General features: G+C 35.7%; 1 protein-coding gene across 1 annotated transcript in view; it reads right to left on the reverse strand.

Annotated features, from left to right (window-relative positions):
- ABCD3 (ATP binding cassette subfamily D member 3) overlaps nt 1-19,061 on the reverse strand; it is a 78,056-nt gene that overhangs the window by 20,137 nt on the left and 38,858 nt on the right. Inside the window, exons 5-12 of the mRNA XM_080800901.1 lie at nt 14,236-14,305; nt 12,769-12,866; nt 12,293-12,416; nt 9,852-9,908; nt 7,581-7,723; nt 4,788-4,857; nt 419-488; nt 232-329 (exon numbers count right to left, since the gene is read on the reverse strand). Of these exons, the coding sequence (XP_080657027.1) occupies nt 232-329; nt 419-488; nt 4,788-4,857; nt 7,581-7,723; nt 9,852-9,908; nt 12,293-12,416; nt 12,769-12,866; nt 14,236-14,305 (730 nt within the window). The remainder of the gene's footprint in view (nt 1-231; nt 330-418; nt 489-4,787; nt 4,858-7,580; nt 7,724-9,851; nt 9,909-12,292; nt 12,417-12,768; nt 12,867-14,235; nt 14,306-19,061) is intronic.

Below are 19,061 nucleotides of genomic sequence, written 5' to 3' on the forward strand. Positions count from 1 at the left end.
TTATTTATTTGACAGGCAGAAATCACAAGCAGGCAGAGAGGCAGGCAAAGAGAGAGAGAGGTGGAAGCAGGCTCCCTGCTGAGCAGAGAGCCCGATGAGGGGCTCAATCCCAGGACCCTGGGATCATGACCTGAGCTGAAAGCAGAGGCTTTAACCTACTGAGCCACCCAGGCGCCCCTGTTTTTATATTTAAATTTCAATTTATTATGACTATGACTACTAATACTTTACCTCTAGAAGTTCTGAATGTGTACTCTTGAGATGTCGAGGATGAGACAAATCTAGGAAAGGACGACTTACAACAAGGTAACCAACAACAGTGGCAAGGTCTGAAACAAAACCGTTAAGATTCAAACATTAACAATACTTCACTTTCTCCATAAATTTCATTCCACTATCTCTTTGAAAGCATACTTACATTTGGCAACTATGCTATCAATGAAGCCCATAGAAAACCGAAACAAAATGAAATTATGAAGATGCTCCACCTGGCAGAAAACAAAAATAATAAAATATATATTATATGTGTACATAAAAAAATGAATCTACCCTGAAAATAAAAAGAACTGCATGAGGTATTTATTCCACAAATACTTACTGAATAATTTTTAAAAATGTATAATTTACTGATTCCACAAATATTGTCTGATTTCTGATTATACTGTACATCACATTTCATGTACGATACTTATCACAGAGCAGATGCCAAATACTTCATGAAACCATTTTTATGCAAACAGATGGAAATTACATATAAATGTTAATGTGGTACCATTTGTATATAATACCGTATTCACAATATTATCAGATACACACTTCACAATATTATCAGATACATACTTGCATTAAAAATGGTCAATAATCAAAACAACAACAATAACATAGAAGGATGAGCTAATTTAGGTAAAACACTAGAGTCTAGATCGGCACTCAGTGCTTTGCTTTAGCTGGAGACATCTGGTCTATGTTTTCCTTAAGAATCTTACTACACTCGATCTGAAGCAAGTGCTAATGTCATCAAGGCTGTACAGTCCTAGTCTGCAGCTTTAATTGAGCACACTCTACCTCAAAATTACAAGTCTAAAAATGTTTTATATTCTGCCTTTTCAGTGTTCTCAAATTTTGTATCTATCAGGTTATTCAAGGCCCTGCATGATCTGGCACTGGGTTCTATCATAAACTTCATCTGCTTCCGTGTTCCTTCTCACTGAGCTCCAGAATTACTGGTTCCTCAAACTGCCTTAAGGCTTTCCTTTTGCTCTCTCCATCAGGAATACTGTTGCTGTCCCAGACAGTTTTATTTTGTGACTAACTCCCTCATTCCATGTGGGTTTCTGATAAAATGTCACCTCCTCAAGAAAAGACCTTCTTGCCATCCTACCCCAAATAGCTAGGCAACCACTCCATCACACTGCACCATGTCATCCCATTTTATTTTTGATCATAGAATTCATGACTACCCAAAAGCATATAAAATAGTCAGTTGTTATTTACTGTCTCCCCCACTAAAATGTGAGTTTTCTGAGTACAGGGTGGCTTCCTCTTCCTCTCTTTTGCAAAAGCACAATGACTGAAACATTAATCAGTGAATGCCATTTGTTACATGCTGTGCTCAATGCTGGAGATACAATGAACAAAACAGAAAAGGTCTCTGAGTTCATGAAGTATACATTTTAATGAAACAGACAAACTTGAAAACAAATAAGATAATTATAAATTGCAATACATCTTTTAAGGAAACAGATCATTAAATTGGGAACTGGAGGAAGCCATTTCAGACAGACTAACCAGAGAAAAGCAAGGCCATAGTATGTTGTTAACTTTGGGGCTAAAATCTAAAGGATAAGAATAAGTAAGCCATGGGGCGCCTGGGTGGCTCAGTGGGTTAAAGCCTCTGCATTCGGCTCAGGTCATGATCCCAGGGTCCTGGGATCGAGTCCCACATCAGGCTCTCTGCTCCGTGGGGAGCCCACTTCCTCCTCTCTCTCTGCCTGCCTCTCTGCCTACTTGTGATCTCTGTCTGTCAAATAAATAAATAAAATCTAAAAAAAAATAAAAAAAAAAAAAGAATAAGTAAACCATGTAAAGAGTAAGCTGATATAACAGCAGATCCCTGGAAAATTACCTTAAATGCATTTTCTCAGCACTATCAAAGTTCAGTCATATTAAATCTAAATAACACAAAAAATTCAAAGTCTAAAATAATTCATTTTTAAAAAAAAGATTTACTTATTTATTTTAGAGAGAGAGAGAGAGAGACAGAGAGAACTTGAGCATATGTGAGGTGGGGAGGGACAGAGGGAGAGAAACTTCAAGCAGACTTTCTCTTGAACACGAGCCCCAGTGTACTGCTCAGTTGCACAACCTATGAGATCATGACCTAAGCCAAAACCAATAAAACCAACTGAGCCATCCAGGCACCCTGAAATCATTTAAAATATCTATTTCTTTAAGCTTTGTAAGTCACCTTAATATAGATTTAATTTCACAAGCTTCCACTAAAATGTAAGCTCCTTGGAGGCAGGATTTTGTACGTTATGTCCACCACTATTATTACTAGCACCTGGAATAAGCAAAGGCATCTAGATGGCACTCAATATCTTTTAAATGAAGTAATAAAATTACTCAAATTTTCCCAATTTTCCAAATGGCAAGAAAATAAAAACTGATATATGTATAGTTTTCACAAGAAACAATGTTTTTAACTCTCAATCAAGGGTCAACAAACTGGCCCACAATCCAAATCCAGCCTGCCATTTATTTTTATAAAAAAGTATTACTGGAACATAGTTACACCTACTTATTTACAAAGAGTATATGCCTTTTTAAAATATTAATATATAATGTATTATTTGTTCCAGGGGTACAGGTCTGTGATTCATCAGTCTTACACAATTCACAGAACTCACCATAGCATATATCCTCCCCAATGTCCATCACCCAATCTCCCCATTCCTCCCACCCCTCCCCTCCAGCAACCCTCAGTTTGTTTCCTGAGATTAAGAGTCTCTTACGGTTTGTCTCCCTCTCTAGTTTCATCTTGTGTCATTTTTCCCTCCCTTTCCCTATGATCCTGTTTTCTTTCTCAAATCCCTCATATCAGGGAGATTATATGATAACTGTCTTTCTCTGACTGACTTATTTCACTCAGCATACTACCCTCTAGTTTCATCCATGTTGCTGCAAGGGGCAAGATTCCAATTTTTTTTTTAAAGATTTTATTTATTTATTTGACAGACAGAGATCACAAGTGGGCAGAGAGGCAGGCAAAGAGAGAGGGAGAATCAGGCTCCCCGCTGAGCAGAGAGCCCGATGTGGGGCTTGATCCCAGGACCCTGGGATCATGACCTGAGCCGAAAGCAGGGGCTTTAACCCACTGAGCCACCCAGGCACCCCAAGATTTCAATTTTTTGATGGCTGCATAGTATTCCATTGTGTGTATGTATATATACACACATCACATCTTCTTTATCCATTCATCTGTAGATGGACATCTAGGCTCTTTCCATGGTTTGGCTATTGTGGACATTGTTCCTATAAACATTCAGGTACACGTGCCTCTTCGGATCACTACATTTGTATCTTTAGGGTAAATACCCAGTAGTGTGATTGCTAGGTCTTAGGGTAGCTCTATTTTCAACTTTTTGAGGAACCTACATGCTGTTTTCCAGAGTGGCTGCACCAGCTTGCATTCCCACCAACAGTGTAGGAGGGTTCCCCTTTCTCCGCATCCTCGCCAACATCTGTCATTTCCTGACTTGTTAATTTTAGCCATTCTGACTGGTGTGAGGTGGTATCTCATTGTGGTTTTGATTTGTTGTTCCCTGATGCTGAGTAATGTGGAGCACTTTTGCATATGTCTGTTGGCCATCTGGATGTCTTCTTTGCAGAAATGTCTGTTCACGTCTTCTGCCCATTTCTTGATTGGATTATTTGTCCTTTCCATGTTGAGTTTGATAAGTTCTTTATAGATTTTGAATACTAGCCCTTTATCTGATACATCATTTGCAAATATCTTCTCCCATTCTGTCAGCTGTCTTTTGGTTTTGTTAACTATTTCCTTTGCTGTGCAAAACCTTTTTATCTTGATGAAGTCCCAATAGTTCATTTTTGCCTTTGCTTCCCTTGGAGTATATGGCTACTTTTGAGTGTCAATACAGACGATAAGGTCTGAAAAGTCTGAACTACATATGTACTATCTTGTCTTTTATAGAAATAGTTTGCTGAGGGGCGCCTGGGTGGCTCAGTGGGTTAAAGCCTCTGCTTTCGGCTCAGGTCATGATCCCAGGGTCCTGGGATCGAGCCCCACATCGGGCTCTCTGCTCAGCGGGGAGCCTGCTTCCTCCCCTCTCTGCCTGCCTCTCTGCCTACTTGTAACCTCTGTCTGTCAAATAAATAAATAAAATCTTAAAAAAAAAAAAAAAAAAAAGAAATAGTTTGCTGACCCCTCCTGTAAATAATAACATAACCATCAGAGTATCTTCAAGAATGCTACAGAAACAAAAGAATTTCTCACTAAATAAAACTCCTAAGCAACCTCTAAAAGTACACTGGCTTTTATTTTAAAAAATCAACCTCTTTTTATAACTGGGCACCTTAATATACTGGCATGATAGTTTTTATTCTTTTATTTTTTATAAAAATACTCATAGTTAGTTAAAAATAAATATCTTAGAGATAAGAGATTGAAGATATATATACCTATATAGATACAGATATACACCAGCAAATGCCAAGAAAAAAAAAATCTTTCCCTAAATACATGCGTCTCAAGCATGCTACCTTACCAGCTTTCGGAAGACTGAGTGGATTGTCTGTTTTTCTCTCTTATTCCCATTGTAAAAGGCAATTTCTTCACTATTAAAGAAAATAATTTAGTAATTAATTTCAATATTACTGGTGCCTGTAAAATAATTGAAATACAGTATTTGATGACTGAATATTTTATTTAAATATTAATATAAATATATTTATATGTTTATATGACACCTATGTAAACATTAAATAAATATAAAAGACACTTAAGACTGTAAGCTTAGTGGGTGCGTCTGGCCACAGTCCTGTACTTGAGAGCCTGCTCCTTGCCTGACTGGTTAGAGGGCATAGAAATACACACCTAAACTGGATCAGAGACTGAACAGGAGCCACATGTTGCATATGCCGTATATAGCTGGAAAAGACGTGCTGGGCTAGTTCTCAGAAAATTAATTTAATTTCTTTAATAAGAAATAAGAAGGAGGTTGCTATGACGAATAGGAAGGCAGGGCTGGGACAGCCATTATATAGATGACAAATGGAATACAGACAGAAGGGAGAGGAGAAAACAATAGCTAATAGAAGCTATGGAGTGATGCCATGACATACAGCCTTTGAAAGACGGAAAAGCAAACCAAGTACGAATGACTTCACAGTGCCAGCTTCCAGGAGCCCTGGCTGCACAGTCGTTCTTATGCTGGGAATCTCACCATATCCTCACAACCCCCCTTTTCTTGAGCTGGCCTGAATGGGTCCATAAGGGTCACAAGAATCGTGACTAGAAGAAAAGGGGCATTCTTACAGATGAAGACACTGTAGTTAAGAAAAGTCTGTCAAAGTCTTACAGCTAGCAAGTCAAGCAGCTAAGACTATAACTCATACCTGACTCTAAAGTCTCGTCATTCCACTCCCAATTCAGTACAATGTAAAAAATCCCAGAAAAATAACTCTTACAGCAGAGAAAAGTAAAGATTTGCACAGGAGTCTAAAGGGTACAGTTAAAAAGCCTTCGATAAACACCCAATCTTCAAAGTCTATTTTTTCCCCTTAAAAATGTATGTGAATTTTATATTCTACTCCAAAATATATCTGCATCTTTTCCATTACAAAAACAAGGTAGCTCTTACCTCAACCCTTTCAAACAAAATTAACTTTGTATAAAGATGAATCATGTTTGACCTGTGTTTCACCATTTCCTTGACACAATAACACAGAGACCCAGTGTATCACAATTCCGGTTTAACAAATAATTCTATACCTATATTACTTTTCTTATTTCCTTCTACCCCCTCTGCATGTTTAAGCCATTGGAAGATGAGAAGAGCATTCTACTTCCTTCTCATTTTAGCCCCAATCTAAAACGTGAAAGGGCAAAAATAACCCAGAATACTATGGCTGCCTATCCATCACTGTTTCTCTTCCACAACCTTCTTATGAAAGAGAACTCCACTTTTCTTAGTTACCTGTTTATCCCTTTCTATGCACCAAAGGGTTTAGGAACGGCCTCAACCCCATCTATAAGGAATGATGAGTTCCATTTGGTCTAAGCCAATCACTTGGCTGTGATTGCTTCAGGCAAGGGCAAGTAATCATTCTGGCCAAAGAGAGGAGAAACAAAGTCAAGGGTGGGGCTTCTGGGAAAGTTTCCCTGCTCTCCTGAAGAAATGGCCTGTTTTTATTTCTGGGCTTTTTACAGGGGAGGAGGGCTGGTGAGATCTGAAACTGCTTTTGCCATCTAGTGATCATAAGAAAAATTAGGCTGAGGAAAGCAGCAACATACAGAGGAGGGCTGAGCCAAGAGAACATCAAAGGACCAGAGCCCTGATCATGTTGTACCTGGAATGGAGCTACCTTAAGAGTTCTTATGTCAAGTAGTAAATGTCCTTATTGTTATTGCTACCTGAATCAGGGTTTTCTGTTTCTTGCAAAAGAAAGCATTCTAGCTGATACCATCTTTCATTCACTTGGCAGATCACCTCTCCACTTAATCAACAGTCTATTCCTCCGCCTCCCTAGGGCACTGAACTCTATTTAAAACTGGTACCATTTTAGCAATATAAGGAAACAAAGAAAGAAGAAACTGTTAAAAAAGTAATCTTATAAGTAATTCTGTAAATGCTTTAGGGTCTACATAAAGATTAGAACCCTCAAAATGACTTAAAGTTTACAGATCAATACATGAGAAAATTTACCGAGTACCTACTACATATCAAAACTTAGGCTGGAAGCTTTGTATGTATTTCATATTTAATACTTATGATAGTCCTGTATTTCCTATTACAAACAAGAAAAGTAAAGCTATAACTAACTTTCCAGAAGTCATATAATATATAACTGATAAGAAGAGGAGGCAGATTTTGAAACTAATCAGGCTGGCTCCAAGGCCTAATACTTTTTCTTCCTATTTTGGAAACTATCAGGAAAATAGGTAGACACATGTGCAGGAAGACTGAATTACTGAGCAAACACAGTCTCAAAATAAAAGTATTTGTGGATAAACTGAGACAGAATTTTCTTTGAAGAAATATTATAAGTAAACTTGAATTTGAATGTATTTTGAGTGGTTAAAGTGAAATTAACAGAAAATTAGTCAATAAAAAAGAGATGAGAAGGTGAACCAGGGATACTACACAATTAAGAAAAAGAAATGTTGAGGATTACTACTTTATAAAACTGGTATTTTTTATAATGTATTATTCAAAAGAGGTAAATAAACAAACAATTTTGGTAACAGTGTCTCCCAGACTTTTTGGAGTTAACTTATATGACATCAATATCCATAAAAACAGTTATAGTACAGCTAAATTTAACACATTTCTTCTTACCTGTTTGTGATGAGCCGGGAATTAACGAACCTATACTCTCCCTCATACTTTTGCTCAGTTATTGTCATCTTACCAATGGGTCTTCTAAGTCGAGTTAGGAGTAGCCCAGAAATAATCAAATAGGCCATCATACTTGTTGGGCCCTATTATTATTGGAAGAGAATATACAATGTTCAAGGATATCATAATAAATTCACTGGATGCAACATGTACAATTTCTATGAATAACTACAGTGACTTGGCTAATTTCCCCCCTTAATTATTTCTTTTTTGGGAAAATACACATTGGACGTTCACACTTTTAACTACTCATCTATTCTGTTCCTATTCCAACACTGCATCTCATCCCCAGCTCTTCTGAATTTGCTTACCTAAAAAACTCCTAATTGTGGCGCTTGGGTGGCCTAGACTAGTCTGTTGAGTGTCTGCCTTTGGCTCAGGTCATGATCCCAAGGGTCCTAGGATTGAGCTCCGGATCAGGCTTCCTGCTCAGTTCTGCCTGCCGCTCCCCCTGCTTGTGCTCTTTCCCTCTCCCTCTTTCTGTCAAATAAGTAAATGAAATCTTTAAAAGAAATTAATAAATAAAAATAAAAACTCCTAATTGCATCCTCACTCTTCCTATGGCATCTAAAACTCTTCTGATGGAACTCTACCTGATATTCCCTTAATATTCAGATACTCTCAGACGTTCTCTTAGAATATTAATATTCCCTGAGATTTCTTCCTTAGATCTTTCCTACTTTTTATCTCTACTCCAATCACTCTTAAAAATCCAAGATAGTATTACCAAGTATTACAGAGTACTTAGCTCACTACTCTGTAGGGTGTCAAGCTAAAGTCTCCCAAACAAGCTCTACCTGGTTTTCCCTTCTCCTACATCTTGCTTGTAGCTGCCATACCTTCTAACTTGGTGAGTAACCTCATCACCCATTGACCAACCTAAGAGGAAAGCTTTAAGCTTACCTTCCAAACTCATCATAGGCACTTTCCTCATTCCCACCTATATACTATATTCTGCCATACTGAATAAACTATTCCCTAAACATGCCATTTAAGGAAGCCAGTATTGTGCCTAGCAAGCCTGACATATCTAATGGACACCTACTCATCCTCCTCAGAGCAACTTAAATATCACCTCAAATTCTTCTGGACACTAAATATGTTTATCAAACTTCTGTCACTTATCATTCCGCATTAAAACTGAATACCTATTCTTCCACTAGACTGTAAACCTTCTTCAGCTGGAACTGTGCCTTACTCATCTTTTTTTCCCTACTACCTAGTACAACATGTGTGGACTATGATTTTTATTCAGTATTTTTAAATTAAATATGATTGATTCAAATGTATTTCAACAGTCAGTGCAAGAATGGGCAAAGGAGAGAACTAAAACATAGTTTCTACCTTTGAGAAATGCAGAATCAGATAACAGGAATACATGGAGAGATATTTAGGTATTATAAAAATGTAATAAGTACCATAAAAATATTACAGCACAAAGACAAAAGGGATTAGGCCTATTCATCTGCTTATAGTAAAAACAAGCTAGAAGAATGATTAAACCCAGATCACAGGGTAGCAGGTTAGGATGGTAGACAAGAAAATTCAAATAAAAGCCTACTTTCTCCAGTGTTCTGGAAAGTAGCAAAAACTACTATATAAACTGTATGTTAATCAACTATAAGATGTGTATGCATATACATGTACATATATACATAGTACAACCACACTATTATATGGTTGTATAATAAATATGTAAGAGTGACATCACATATTACATGATTAAGGTTGTATTTCAACGAGAATACTCGGAGAAAATTTAAAGGTCATTCTTACCAACACAAATATTAAAGATACAGGGTAAGGCTCAGGAGATAGTCAACCATTTATGTAATTATAAAATTACATATTACATAAAAAAACCATTATATTTAAAGGTATTTCTCATATTTTAACATTGAAGTTTCATATTAAAATGGCTGTCTCCAAATCTCTTTTTAGACATTACTTTACAATAGTAAGTACATGATGTCAATGTTTAAGCACTTCTCGTTATTAAAGCCACAAAAATTTTCCAAGTATCTGACTTAAGGAAAATTCAAACACCAAATTAGAGTACTTTTTAAAGTCTCTAATACAGTATTATTTTATAACTAGACTTTATTAGGTACATGTTGTAAAAACACATTCTTTGAGATACATAAAAATTTCTACAATCCAGCTATTTACAACATAGTACTATAGCAATTTAAAAGATAGATTTAAACTCACCTGAGCTCCTATTGCACTTGTTAACTTGAAGATATACAAAACTATGTCTAAAAATGGCTGTAAATATTAAAAGGTAAAGAATTAAAAAGAAGTAGATTGTGTAGACTGAAAGCTAATAAAACATGATAAATATAAAATGCTATTTAACATTTAATACATAATTGTCAACATGCAGAGTTCCCACCATATATAATGTACTATAAACAGCATACAGACCAACAAATACATAAAATAAACAGTTCTTATTCTCAAGAAACTTAAAACAGAGATAGCATGACCAAAGGCTACTGACAATCAAGTGGGAAAAACATTTTCCACTTTCCAACAATTAAGGTAGCTCAACTATGATAATTAACCATTAGAACTTAGTAATTTCTCAATGCATTGTAAAGACAATGAATAAAAGGCACTGTAACCTCAAATCTAGTACCAGCTTTCCAGGTTTCTATATATCTACACCGATAAAATGAAAGGCTCTTCCTGCTTGTAATATTGCTTTAATTCTATTACTTTTTTTTATTAAAAGATTTTATTTATTTATTTGACAGAGAGAGAGATCACAAGTAGGCAGAGAGGCAGGCAGAGAGAGAGGGAGAAGCAGGCTCCCCGCTGAGCAGAGAGCTCCATGTGGGGCTCGATCCCAGGACCCCGAGATCATGACCTGAGCCGAAGGCAGAGGCTTAACCCACTGAGCCACCCAGGCGCCCCTAATTCTATTACTTTATCACAATATCTGTATGTTGAAATAACTGAATGAGCCTATAATTTTCTGATATAAAACTCAAGCCTCTAGAACTAAGACATTAATATACTGCTCCTTACACACGGAGACAATTCAAATGACATATCAAAAGTTTATACATATTTTGAAGTGTTTTTAAAAAAACCCCTAGTATATTCTTTCACTTTAAGTCTACAGCAATCCCTTTCTGTTGGCTTCTGTTAAGATTAACCTGTTCTTTTTTGCCTTATAAATTATCAAGAAGATAGACATATTTGTAAAATATGTAAATAGATAAATATTTTAATAGTAAATAAATATAAATATTTTAATAAATAAATGAAAATATTTTAATAAATAAATAAAAGTTGACAAAAATGACTCATCACTTAAGTCACAGTTCAAACAATGAGATATTAAAAACAGTAAAAATACGGTAGTGCAGGGCCCACTACAATTATATTTTTCTCTATTGCCAATGTGACAAGACCTGAGCTGTAGAGTTGCTCAAGTGCCAAGATGTAAGGAATACATAACAGTGTGTACAGAATTACACAAATATTTGTATATACACTCCCCTGCCCCTACACACACATATACAACAAACTTCAAAATGTGGTAATGAATTAATCAATAATTTATAGTTGTCAGAATTCCTACAGTACAGAATCAGTTAGCAAAGGCTTCTGCAAAGCCGAATAAAAAGTGTGGCATGAAGTGAAAAGGCAACCTACTAATTGGCCTATCATGAGTGGGGGAATTCTTGCAGATCAATAGCACTTTTCTAAGAATTGCCTGTCCTCCCTCCAGCCACATGGTTGAAGCAGGAGCATTCCTCTTCTAACAATGAGACCCAGCCCCCTGTGTAGAGTTCTTTTGTCTCAGACAGGGTATCTGGATCAACTGTGGCCAGGGACAAAGATACTATAATTGATCCACTTTGAGACAAGCTCTCACCCCTGACCAAGAGCAGCCATGTGGATAGTGGTAGGAAATAGGGCCTCTGGGATGAAGACAGGAGGAAATGCTGGGTAGATGATCTCGTAGGTGCCCCGTACATGTCCCAGACAAGGCAGGAGGTAATGGCAAAGACGACGACTTAATGAGAAGACAACAGTAAAAGCTATAAAGGGTGGTGAGACAAGATAGTACAAATCAGAACTGAGGAAACTGGCAGGAAGAAACCTGGCTAGGGCCTATCCTCAGTCCCAAGAGCTCTGGCAATATTCTGGGATGGAGCGGGGGATAGTAATTAGAAAACTGAAATCAACTAGTATCTTGTGAAGATTTTTTGACCATTACTCAAATGATCTATTAGAATTAGAGATACTGAAGCATGGAAATGAACAGGAAGAAGTCCAGCCTAGTGTTACACATGTGGAACTAGAAACATAAACTGATGGTCAATTTCTAACAACTGCCACAAGTCCACAGATCAAGTGACAAAAATTCAAATTTCTGCTCTTTTCCTGAAATCAGCCTGCAAAATTCATACAAAATCTTTATAAGACACACTAAATTGGCCAAAGCATCTCACAAAAATAATAGAGAAAATTAAACAACTGTAGTTAAAGCTATTATAACAACTCTAATTTTCTCAAAAAAGCACTTAGTAGTTATATGCTGTTATGTTCATCAAAACAATTCTATATAAATATGCTAAGATTTAAAAGTCAACAAATCAACACATAATTTTTAAAAAGAAAATAGAGAAACTTACCTTACTAAGATTTGAATACAGATCAACGACACTGTTACAAAACTTTTCTACATCTTGTGTAAGCAGCTGGTCTGGGTTGGCTATTCTGTTGTCCAGATTTCCCATTTTATAATATGTGAAAGCTCTGAAACAGATGAAAGAAAATGACATGAAAACTGAGGATTTTAAAAACAAAAAAATTCACATTCTAGCACACAGGGCAAATTCATAGAAATGGAAAGGTCTGGAGCTGGAAGAGGCCGTAAAGATTGTCCTTAAAGATAAGGAAGCAAGACCAGAGAAGGATGACTTGCAAATTAATGGAGGAGCTAGGATTAAAGCCTAAATTGCTGAGGTCTTTGCCTATGTGCTTCTGGATTTAAGAAAACTTCCTTGAAAAACATATCCAATACAAAAGTAAAACTTCTAGATCTCAGTATCATCACCATTTCTATTCAATTCAAGTATGTTTAATATAAAAATAGGTTATCACTTACTGGAGATACTCCTCATAGAGGTATTTAGTTAGTCTTACTCGGAAGCATAGTTTGAGCTCATTTAACCCAAACTTCAAGAAGTTATTAACTACAGAGATCTGAAACAAACAAACACATATTACTGGTTTTACTACATTTCCATTCACAAAATCATTATTTATTGCTCTAGCACTGGCTCTGTCCCCAAATCCTATGATTATAACTGATTGTCCAAATTGATAATGATTCTCTTGTTTTACTCAGAGTGTGCAAAGATACAAAGAGAACATCCCAAAGCAAATGCAATTGGCTCCATTATGCTGATATATTAAAACTCTACTTGAAACTCAATTTTTTAATATGTTAATAACATTAATTACGAGAAGCATCTTCACACTTCTGTCAACAAACAAAAAGCCAAATCTGTCCCCTTTGGATTCAGTGTAAAGGAGTCCTGACATTTATGTTTGTATCTTCTGTTTCCTTCTACAAGCACTATGACCCCAGACAATGAATTCTATTTGCATTTGTTAAAAAAAAAACCTATAAATTTCGTACCAACTAATACCATAATTTCTAGAGTCATCTTTACTTCTCATTCCCATCATTATATTGAAATTAAGTCTTCCATAGTTCCAAACTCAGATTTACGTAAACATTTTCTCAAGAAAACAATGGTTGTCCACTGAATCTCCATCTCTTAATGACATCTACAATTCTTATCTCAACTTTTTCTAAAGCCTTTAGACTTTAGATTGTAGGCCATGTACATGTATCCTCAAGCTTTATTAAATTTCTGACATATTCTCTAATTAGCTGGAGTTTAAAATCAAGTTTTTACTCCCATATTTATAATAATAAAAATAAAATAATTAATTAAAATAATAAAATAATAAAAAATAATAAAATTCTTGTAGTAGCAATAAAAGAAAGAACCAAGCTGAGAATATCACTTATGATTTAAACCAAACACCAACCTTTATTTTTAATAAATTCAGATACTAAATTCTAATTTCATTTAAATGACATCAGTGGTTCAAGTTACTCTAATAGTTTAGGGCCTAAAGCAATGGTTCCCAGTCAGGGAGATTTTGCCACCACGCCTACCCAAGCCCTAGCCTCCTCAGGACATTTGCCAATGTCCTGGAAACATTTTGGGTTGTTAAAACTGGGGGGAGGGGCACTACTGCCATCAAGTGGGATGCTACTAAACATCACAGAAATCCTGGCCTAAAGGTTAGAACAAAACAACACACATGGACACATCCACATATGTATACAATGAAACTAAACCCAACCTAATTCCTTTTTTACTATCTAGTATAAAGGTTTACATTGCAAAATTCTGCTCTAAGTTATAAAACGAAACTTGAGATAGGAATTTAGTATCATAAATCTTTAAAGTAAACTTAAGAAGCAAAAATCTCTGAAGATTTTAGGAAGATCCAAGTTTTCCCTATGTAAAGATTTTTAAAGAATTACACTTACGAGAGGCATGGCGGCGATGAAGTTGAATAAGTATCTCTTGAAATCTTTCCTGCTACGACCAATGATACCACTGCAAACCACCACATGCAATGCATTAGTTGCAAAAGAAGCAATATCGAACTCTAAGAAAAGCTGTAAAGCTCTAAAATTACTCTTGGAAGTTTTTATTGACTCAAAAGATTCAGCAAGGAAAAAAGATGCCAAAAAGCATTTTCTTGCAGAAACAGGTTTTCAACTTTTGAAATTTGACATCTGAAACAGGCTTCTTGAATATCACTCTATGAACGGCAAAATTAACTAACAATGATTTCCTTAATTCTTTTCCTTCATAAAAAATGGTAATTTAAAGAAAGGCTCATGCTGCCACAAAAGGGATTTAGATGGCGAAACAACTAACAACTTTATAGAGCCAGCAATGGGTTATTATGGATGAAATAAACTAGTATTTGTTTTCAAATATTTTAATACCCTGATTCTCATTTGTATGAACTAATGGCAGAGATAGCCCAGTGACAGATCAGCAAACTCTCACTGTAAAAGATCAAGCGTAAATATTTTAAGCTCCTGTGGGCCAGAAGAGCTCTGTTCCAGTTACTGTGTTCTGCTATGGCAGAAGAAAAACAGCCAAGAATGAGACTGGCTGCATCCTAAAAAAATTTTCCCAAACAGATGGCAGTGGGATTAGACCCATGGAGCCTTATCTGCTGACACTAGAACTAATCATAGGTCAGAGAGTAGACTACTGGGGTTCCCCAGAGCCTCAGAATGGTTCTCTAGCGGCTTCAGATCTGTTAACACACTTCAACTATACAACTCCTCTTTCACGTTTTTAATGTATTTTACATATTTACCTGTTCTAAAAATATCCATTAAGAACTTATTTAAAGTTAAGAATTCTACTTTTTGAAAACCATTATATCATATAAGTAAAGGATCTCTGAGTACCATACATCTATGATCTTTAAAAAGATATAACTTATTTGATCACACACTTTTTTTAATGTGTCAGTAAACTATATTTTGAAAAATATTGCGCTAAATGATTTAAACCTAGCTCCACATAGAAAAAAAGATATGGTATATGATATGGAAATAATCTGATCTTTATGAGGGAGTAGGGGAATAATGCCAAGTAATGTTTAGCTGGTGTTTTAGAGCAAAAAAAGATGCATGGTCAAATAAGTTTGAGAAAACCTGGGTTAAACAAAACTAACAAATGTCTTTTTCAAAGACCTCAAAGATCTTAATATAACATAAAACTTGTGCATTCAAACTCTCTGAAAGGGCTTTATAGCAGGTATCATTTCCTCTGTCATGGCTGGCTTTCCTTGGAACATACTTTAGGTCTATTTTAGACAGATAGAAAAATTTGTAGTTCAATTTTGATAGAACTGCTAAACATTGTTTTTAAAGTTTAAGTTGAGCTAGAAAATATCTAAAACTGAACCACATAAAAATGATGTTTCTAGAAATCAGAATATTAAAAACAAGAGCACTTAAGACCGTACAAAAAGTTTAGACGTTTAGATTAAAATTGTTTGAACCAAACTTCACATAAAACCAAAGTGCTTTAGTGCTGCCCAAGCTGTGAAACACACAAGATTATAAAGCTTGGTGAAGCACATGCTATCATTCAGCAACGGTTTACCATTGGAGTGGCAGCTATAAATTTAAAAAATGGTTTCTTGAATAAAGCCTTATTTCTGCTTATTATTCCACTGCAAAAGAAAAATAATAATAAAGAGTAATTTTACAGTTTATATCATATTGCTTCTAAAACACGTAAGGATCTTTATAAAAGATGATTTCGTGATTTTAAAATGATTTTAAAATGCCTGTTGGCAAAAGGCTGGAAATAAAATATATCTTTATAATTACATTATAACAGCAACAAGGTAGGAAGGATCCTCCTTCATATCATGGAATTTCCAGTGTCTACCTTGAAGAAGAACTCTGTCCTATTAAAATATGCCCATATTCCAAAGTCTTTAGCCACCGCTAACAAATAAGCCAAAAAGATGTAAAGGATATTAAAATGTATATTAAGGACCAGAATGAGTTTCTTTCAGACATTTTTAAAAGCAGAAATAGATGAATCTAAACCTCTTTGGAAAAAGCAGAAAGGGAAAAAGCACAAACAATTTATAATGTAGCTTTAGTAGCAAGTTAGAGCAATGCGTTGTTTTTCAAATAAAACTGTTCCATATTATGAATTCACAATGTTTAAAAATGTTAAATTTAACTAAGTATCAAAGATCTCATACACAGAAGCTCAAAAATACTTATGAAGGAGAAAGTTAACAAATTACTTTAAAATGATTGCTTCATAATTGATGAATATGGGTTAAGAATATATGAAAGTGGGGCATCTGGGTGTCTCAGCAGTTTAAGCATCTGCCTTTGGCTCAGGTCGTGATCCCAGGGTCCTGGGATCAAGCCCCACATCGGGCTCTCTGCTCAGCGGGGAGCCTGCTTCCCCCTCTCTCTCTGCCTACTTGTGATCTCTCTCTCTCTGCCAAATAAATAAATAAAATCTTAAAAACAAAACAAAAAAAACCCTGGGTAACCAACAAATTGATTACTCTAGTAAAATTATAGGCTGGCTCATGCTACTCTCGGCAATGCATTTTCTCCAGGGCATTTAAGACTATGAGAAAATTAAAATCAGCATCTATTCAATTAAAGTTGGAAATGCCTAGTTTAGAAGAGTAAGTATTATTCTTTTGGATTACAGAAACATGAAATCATAAAATGTGAAAAGTAAAGTTTAAAAAATAAACTACTCTTCTACACTATACCAAGGTTGTAGAAGGTTCTTTATATGCAATATGTGACTTTCTACACAGATAGCTAATATGATGATTATAGTAGATATAACCTGCATATTTTTGTTATTAAAGAAATATATTTTGTATAGTTATATACATTATATATATATATTACTATATATGATACATATATATATATTGTATTGTTGGGGATCCCATATTTTTATTAATAGATAGGGTACTTAATTATATAATAAAGTTATCAAAGGAAAAAATATAAAATTTTATAATCATATAAAAGGACATACCTGTCTTCTCTACGGTATACAAAGGACTCAAATTACTTATGCACACAGCTCATATAAGCAGAACTTAGCAGTAAAATTGATCTTCCAAAGCTGATACGCTAGCTGCAACCAATAAACACTTCTATTATGTTTATAACAAACTTCTTGGAGTTTCTAAGAGGATTCCTCACTAGGGCACATACACAAAAATGACCAGACTCTCTCCGAACACCATTCAGGGAGACCAACAATCAATAAGCCCTCAAGTTGGCTTCTAGCAAGTTTTTTAGCCCTTCATTTTTATTATTTTTTTAAAGATTTTATTTATTTATTTGACAGAGAGAGATCACAAATAGGCAGAGAGGCAGGCAGAGAGAGAGGGGGAAGTCAGCTCCCTGACAAGCAGAGAGTCCGATGGAGGGCTCGATCCCCAGACCCTGAGACCATGAGCTGAGCCGAAGGGAGAGGCTTAACCCACTAAGCCATCCAGGCGCCCCTAGCCCTTCACTTTTTTTTTTTTTTTAAGATTTTATTTATTTATTTGCCAGAGAGAGATTACAAGTAGACAGAGAGGCAGGCAGAGAGAGAGAGAGGAAGGGAAGCAAGCTCCCTGCTGAGCAGAGAGCCCGATGCGGGGCTCGATTCCAGGACCCTGGGATCATGACCCGAGCTGAAGGCAGAGGCTTTAACCCACTGAGCCACCCAGGCGCCCCTAGCCCTTCACTTTTAAAGATAAATAGACAGGGAAGAGTGACAGACTTAAGGAAAGCCTCTAACATGAACAAAAAAAATGAGAATGAAGGACCAAGAAAAAACAGAAACAATAGAGGAAGCTAAAAAAAAAAAAAAAAAAGGCACACACTTGCAAGAATGATTGCTCTAAAAATGAACATTTATACAAAAAGATAACTCTAAGAAATAAAATGATGACAATATAAATTCACTGGATGATAAAGTAAAAAGAAATTTCCTAGAAAATAAAATGTCAGAGATGAAACAGTAGAGAAATTATAAGATAATCATCTGATTATCTTATATCTTGAGTTCCAACACTCAAGTAATAAAGATTCCAGAAAAAAATAAAGAAAAAAAAAAGAGAGGAAGAATTTTTTAAAAGCACAAGAAAATTTCTCAGAATGCAGAATGAGTTTCTCAATTGAAAAGAGCCCACCTGGAAATGGACATTGGGGAGGGTATGTGCTATGATGAGTGCTGTGAAATGTGTAAACCTGGAGATTCACAGACCTGTACCCCTGGGGATAAAAATACATTATATGTTTATTTAAAAAAAGAAAAAAAAATTAAAAGGTATCAAAGAGAGTTTTCTGAACCCACTTACAATTAAAAAAAAGAAAAGAGCCCACCTAGGCCCAGCACAGTGAAAAAGAAAAATTCACAGCAACATTCAGTAAAAATCCTAAACACCAGCAATACATCAAAAACAACAACAAACGATCATAAAAGCTTCCACAGGGGGCTAAAAACAGATCCACCACGAAGAAAGGGAAAACAGCACAGAAGTGGACCTCCATTCCCAATGCAGCAACTAGACTAGCAGTGTTTAACCATGGCTGCACATTAGAATCACCTGGGATGTCTCAAAAACTAATGACTAATTGAATCAGGATCTCTAGGGGTGGGCCCAGGTATTAATGGTTCTCGAAATTCCCCAGATGATTCTAATCATCCTGCAACGAAGGCTGAGAACTGCTGAGCTCTACAGAAGACAACAGGGTGATGCTTTCAAAATTCTAACAAAAAATGGTTTCCA

Source organism: Martes martes (genome assembly GCF_963455335.1).
Source record: "Martes martes genome assembly, chromosome: 4".
In the NCBI taxonomy this organism is placed as follows: domain Eukaryota; kingdom Metazoa; phylum Chordata; class Mammalia; order Carnivora; family Mustelidae; genus Martes; species Martes martes.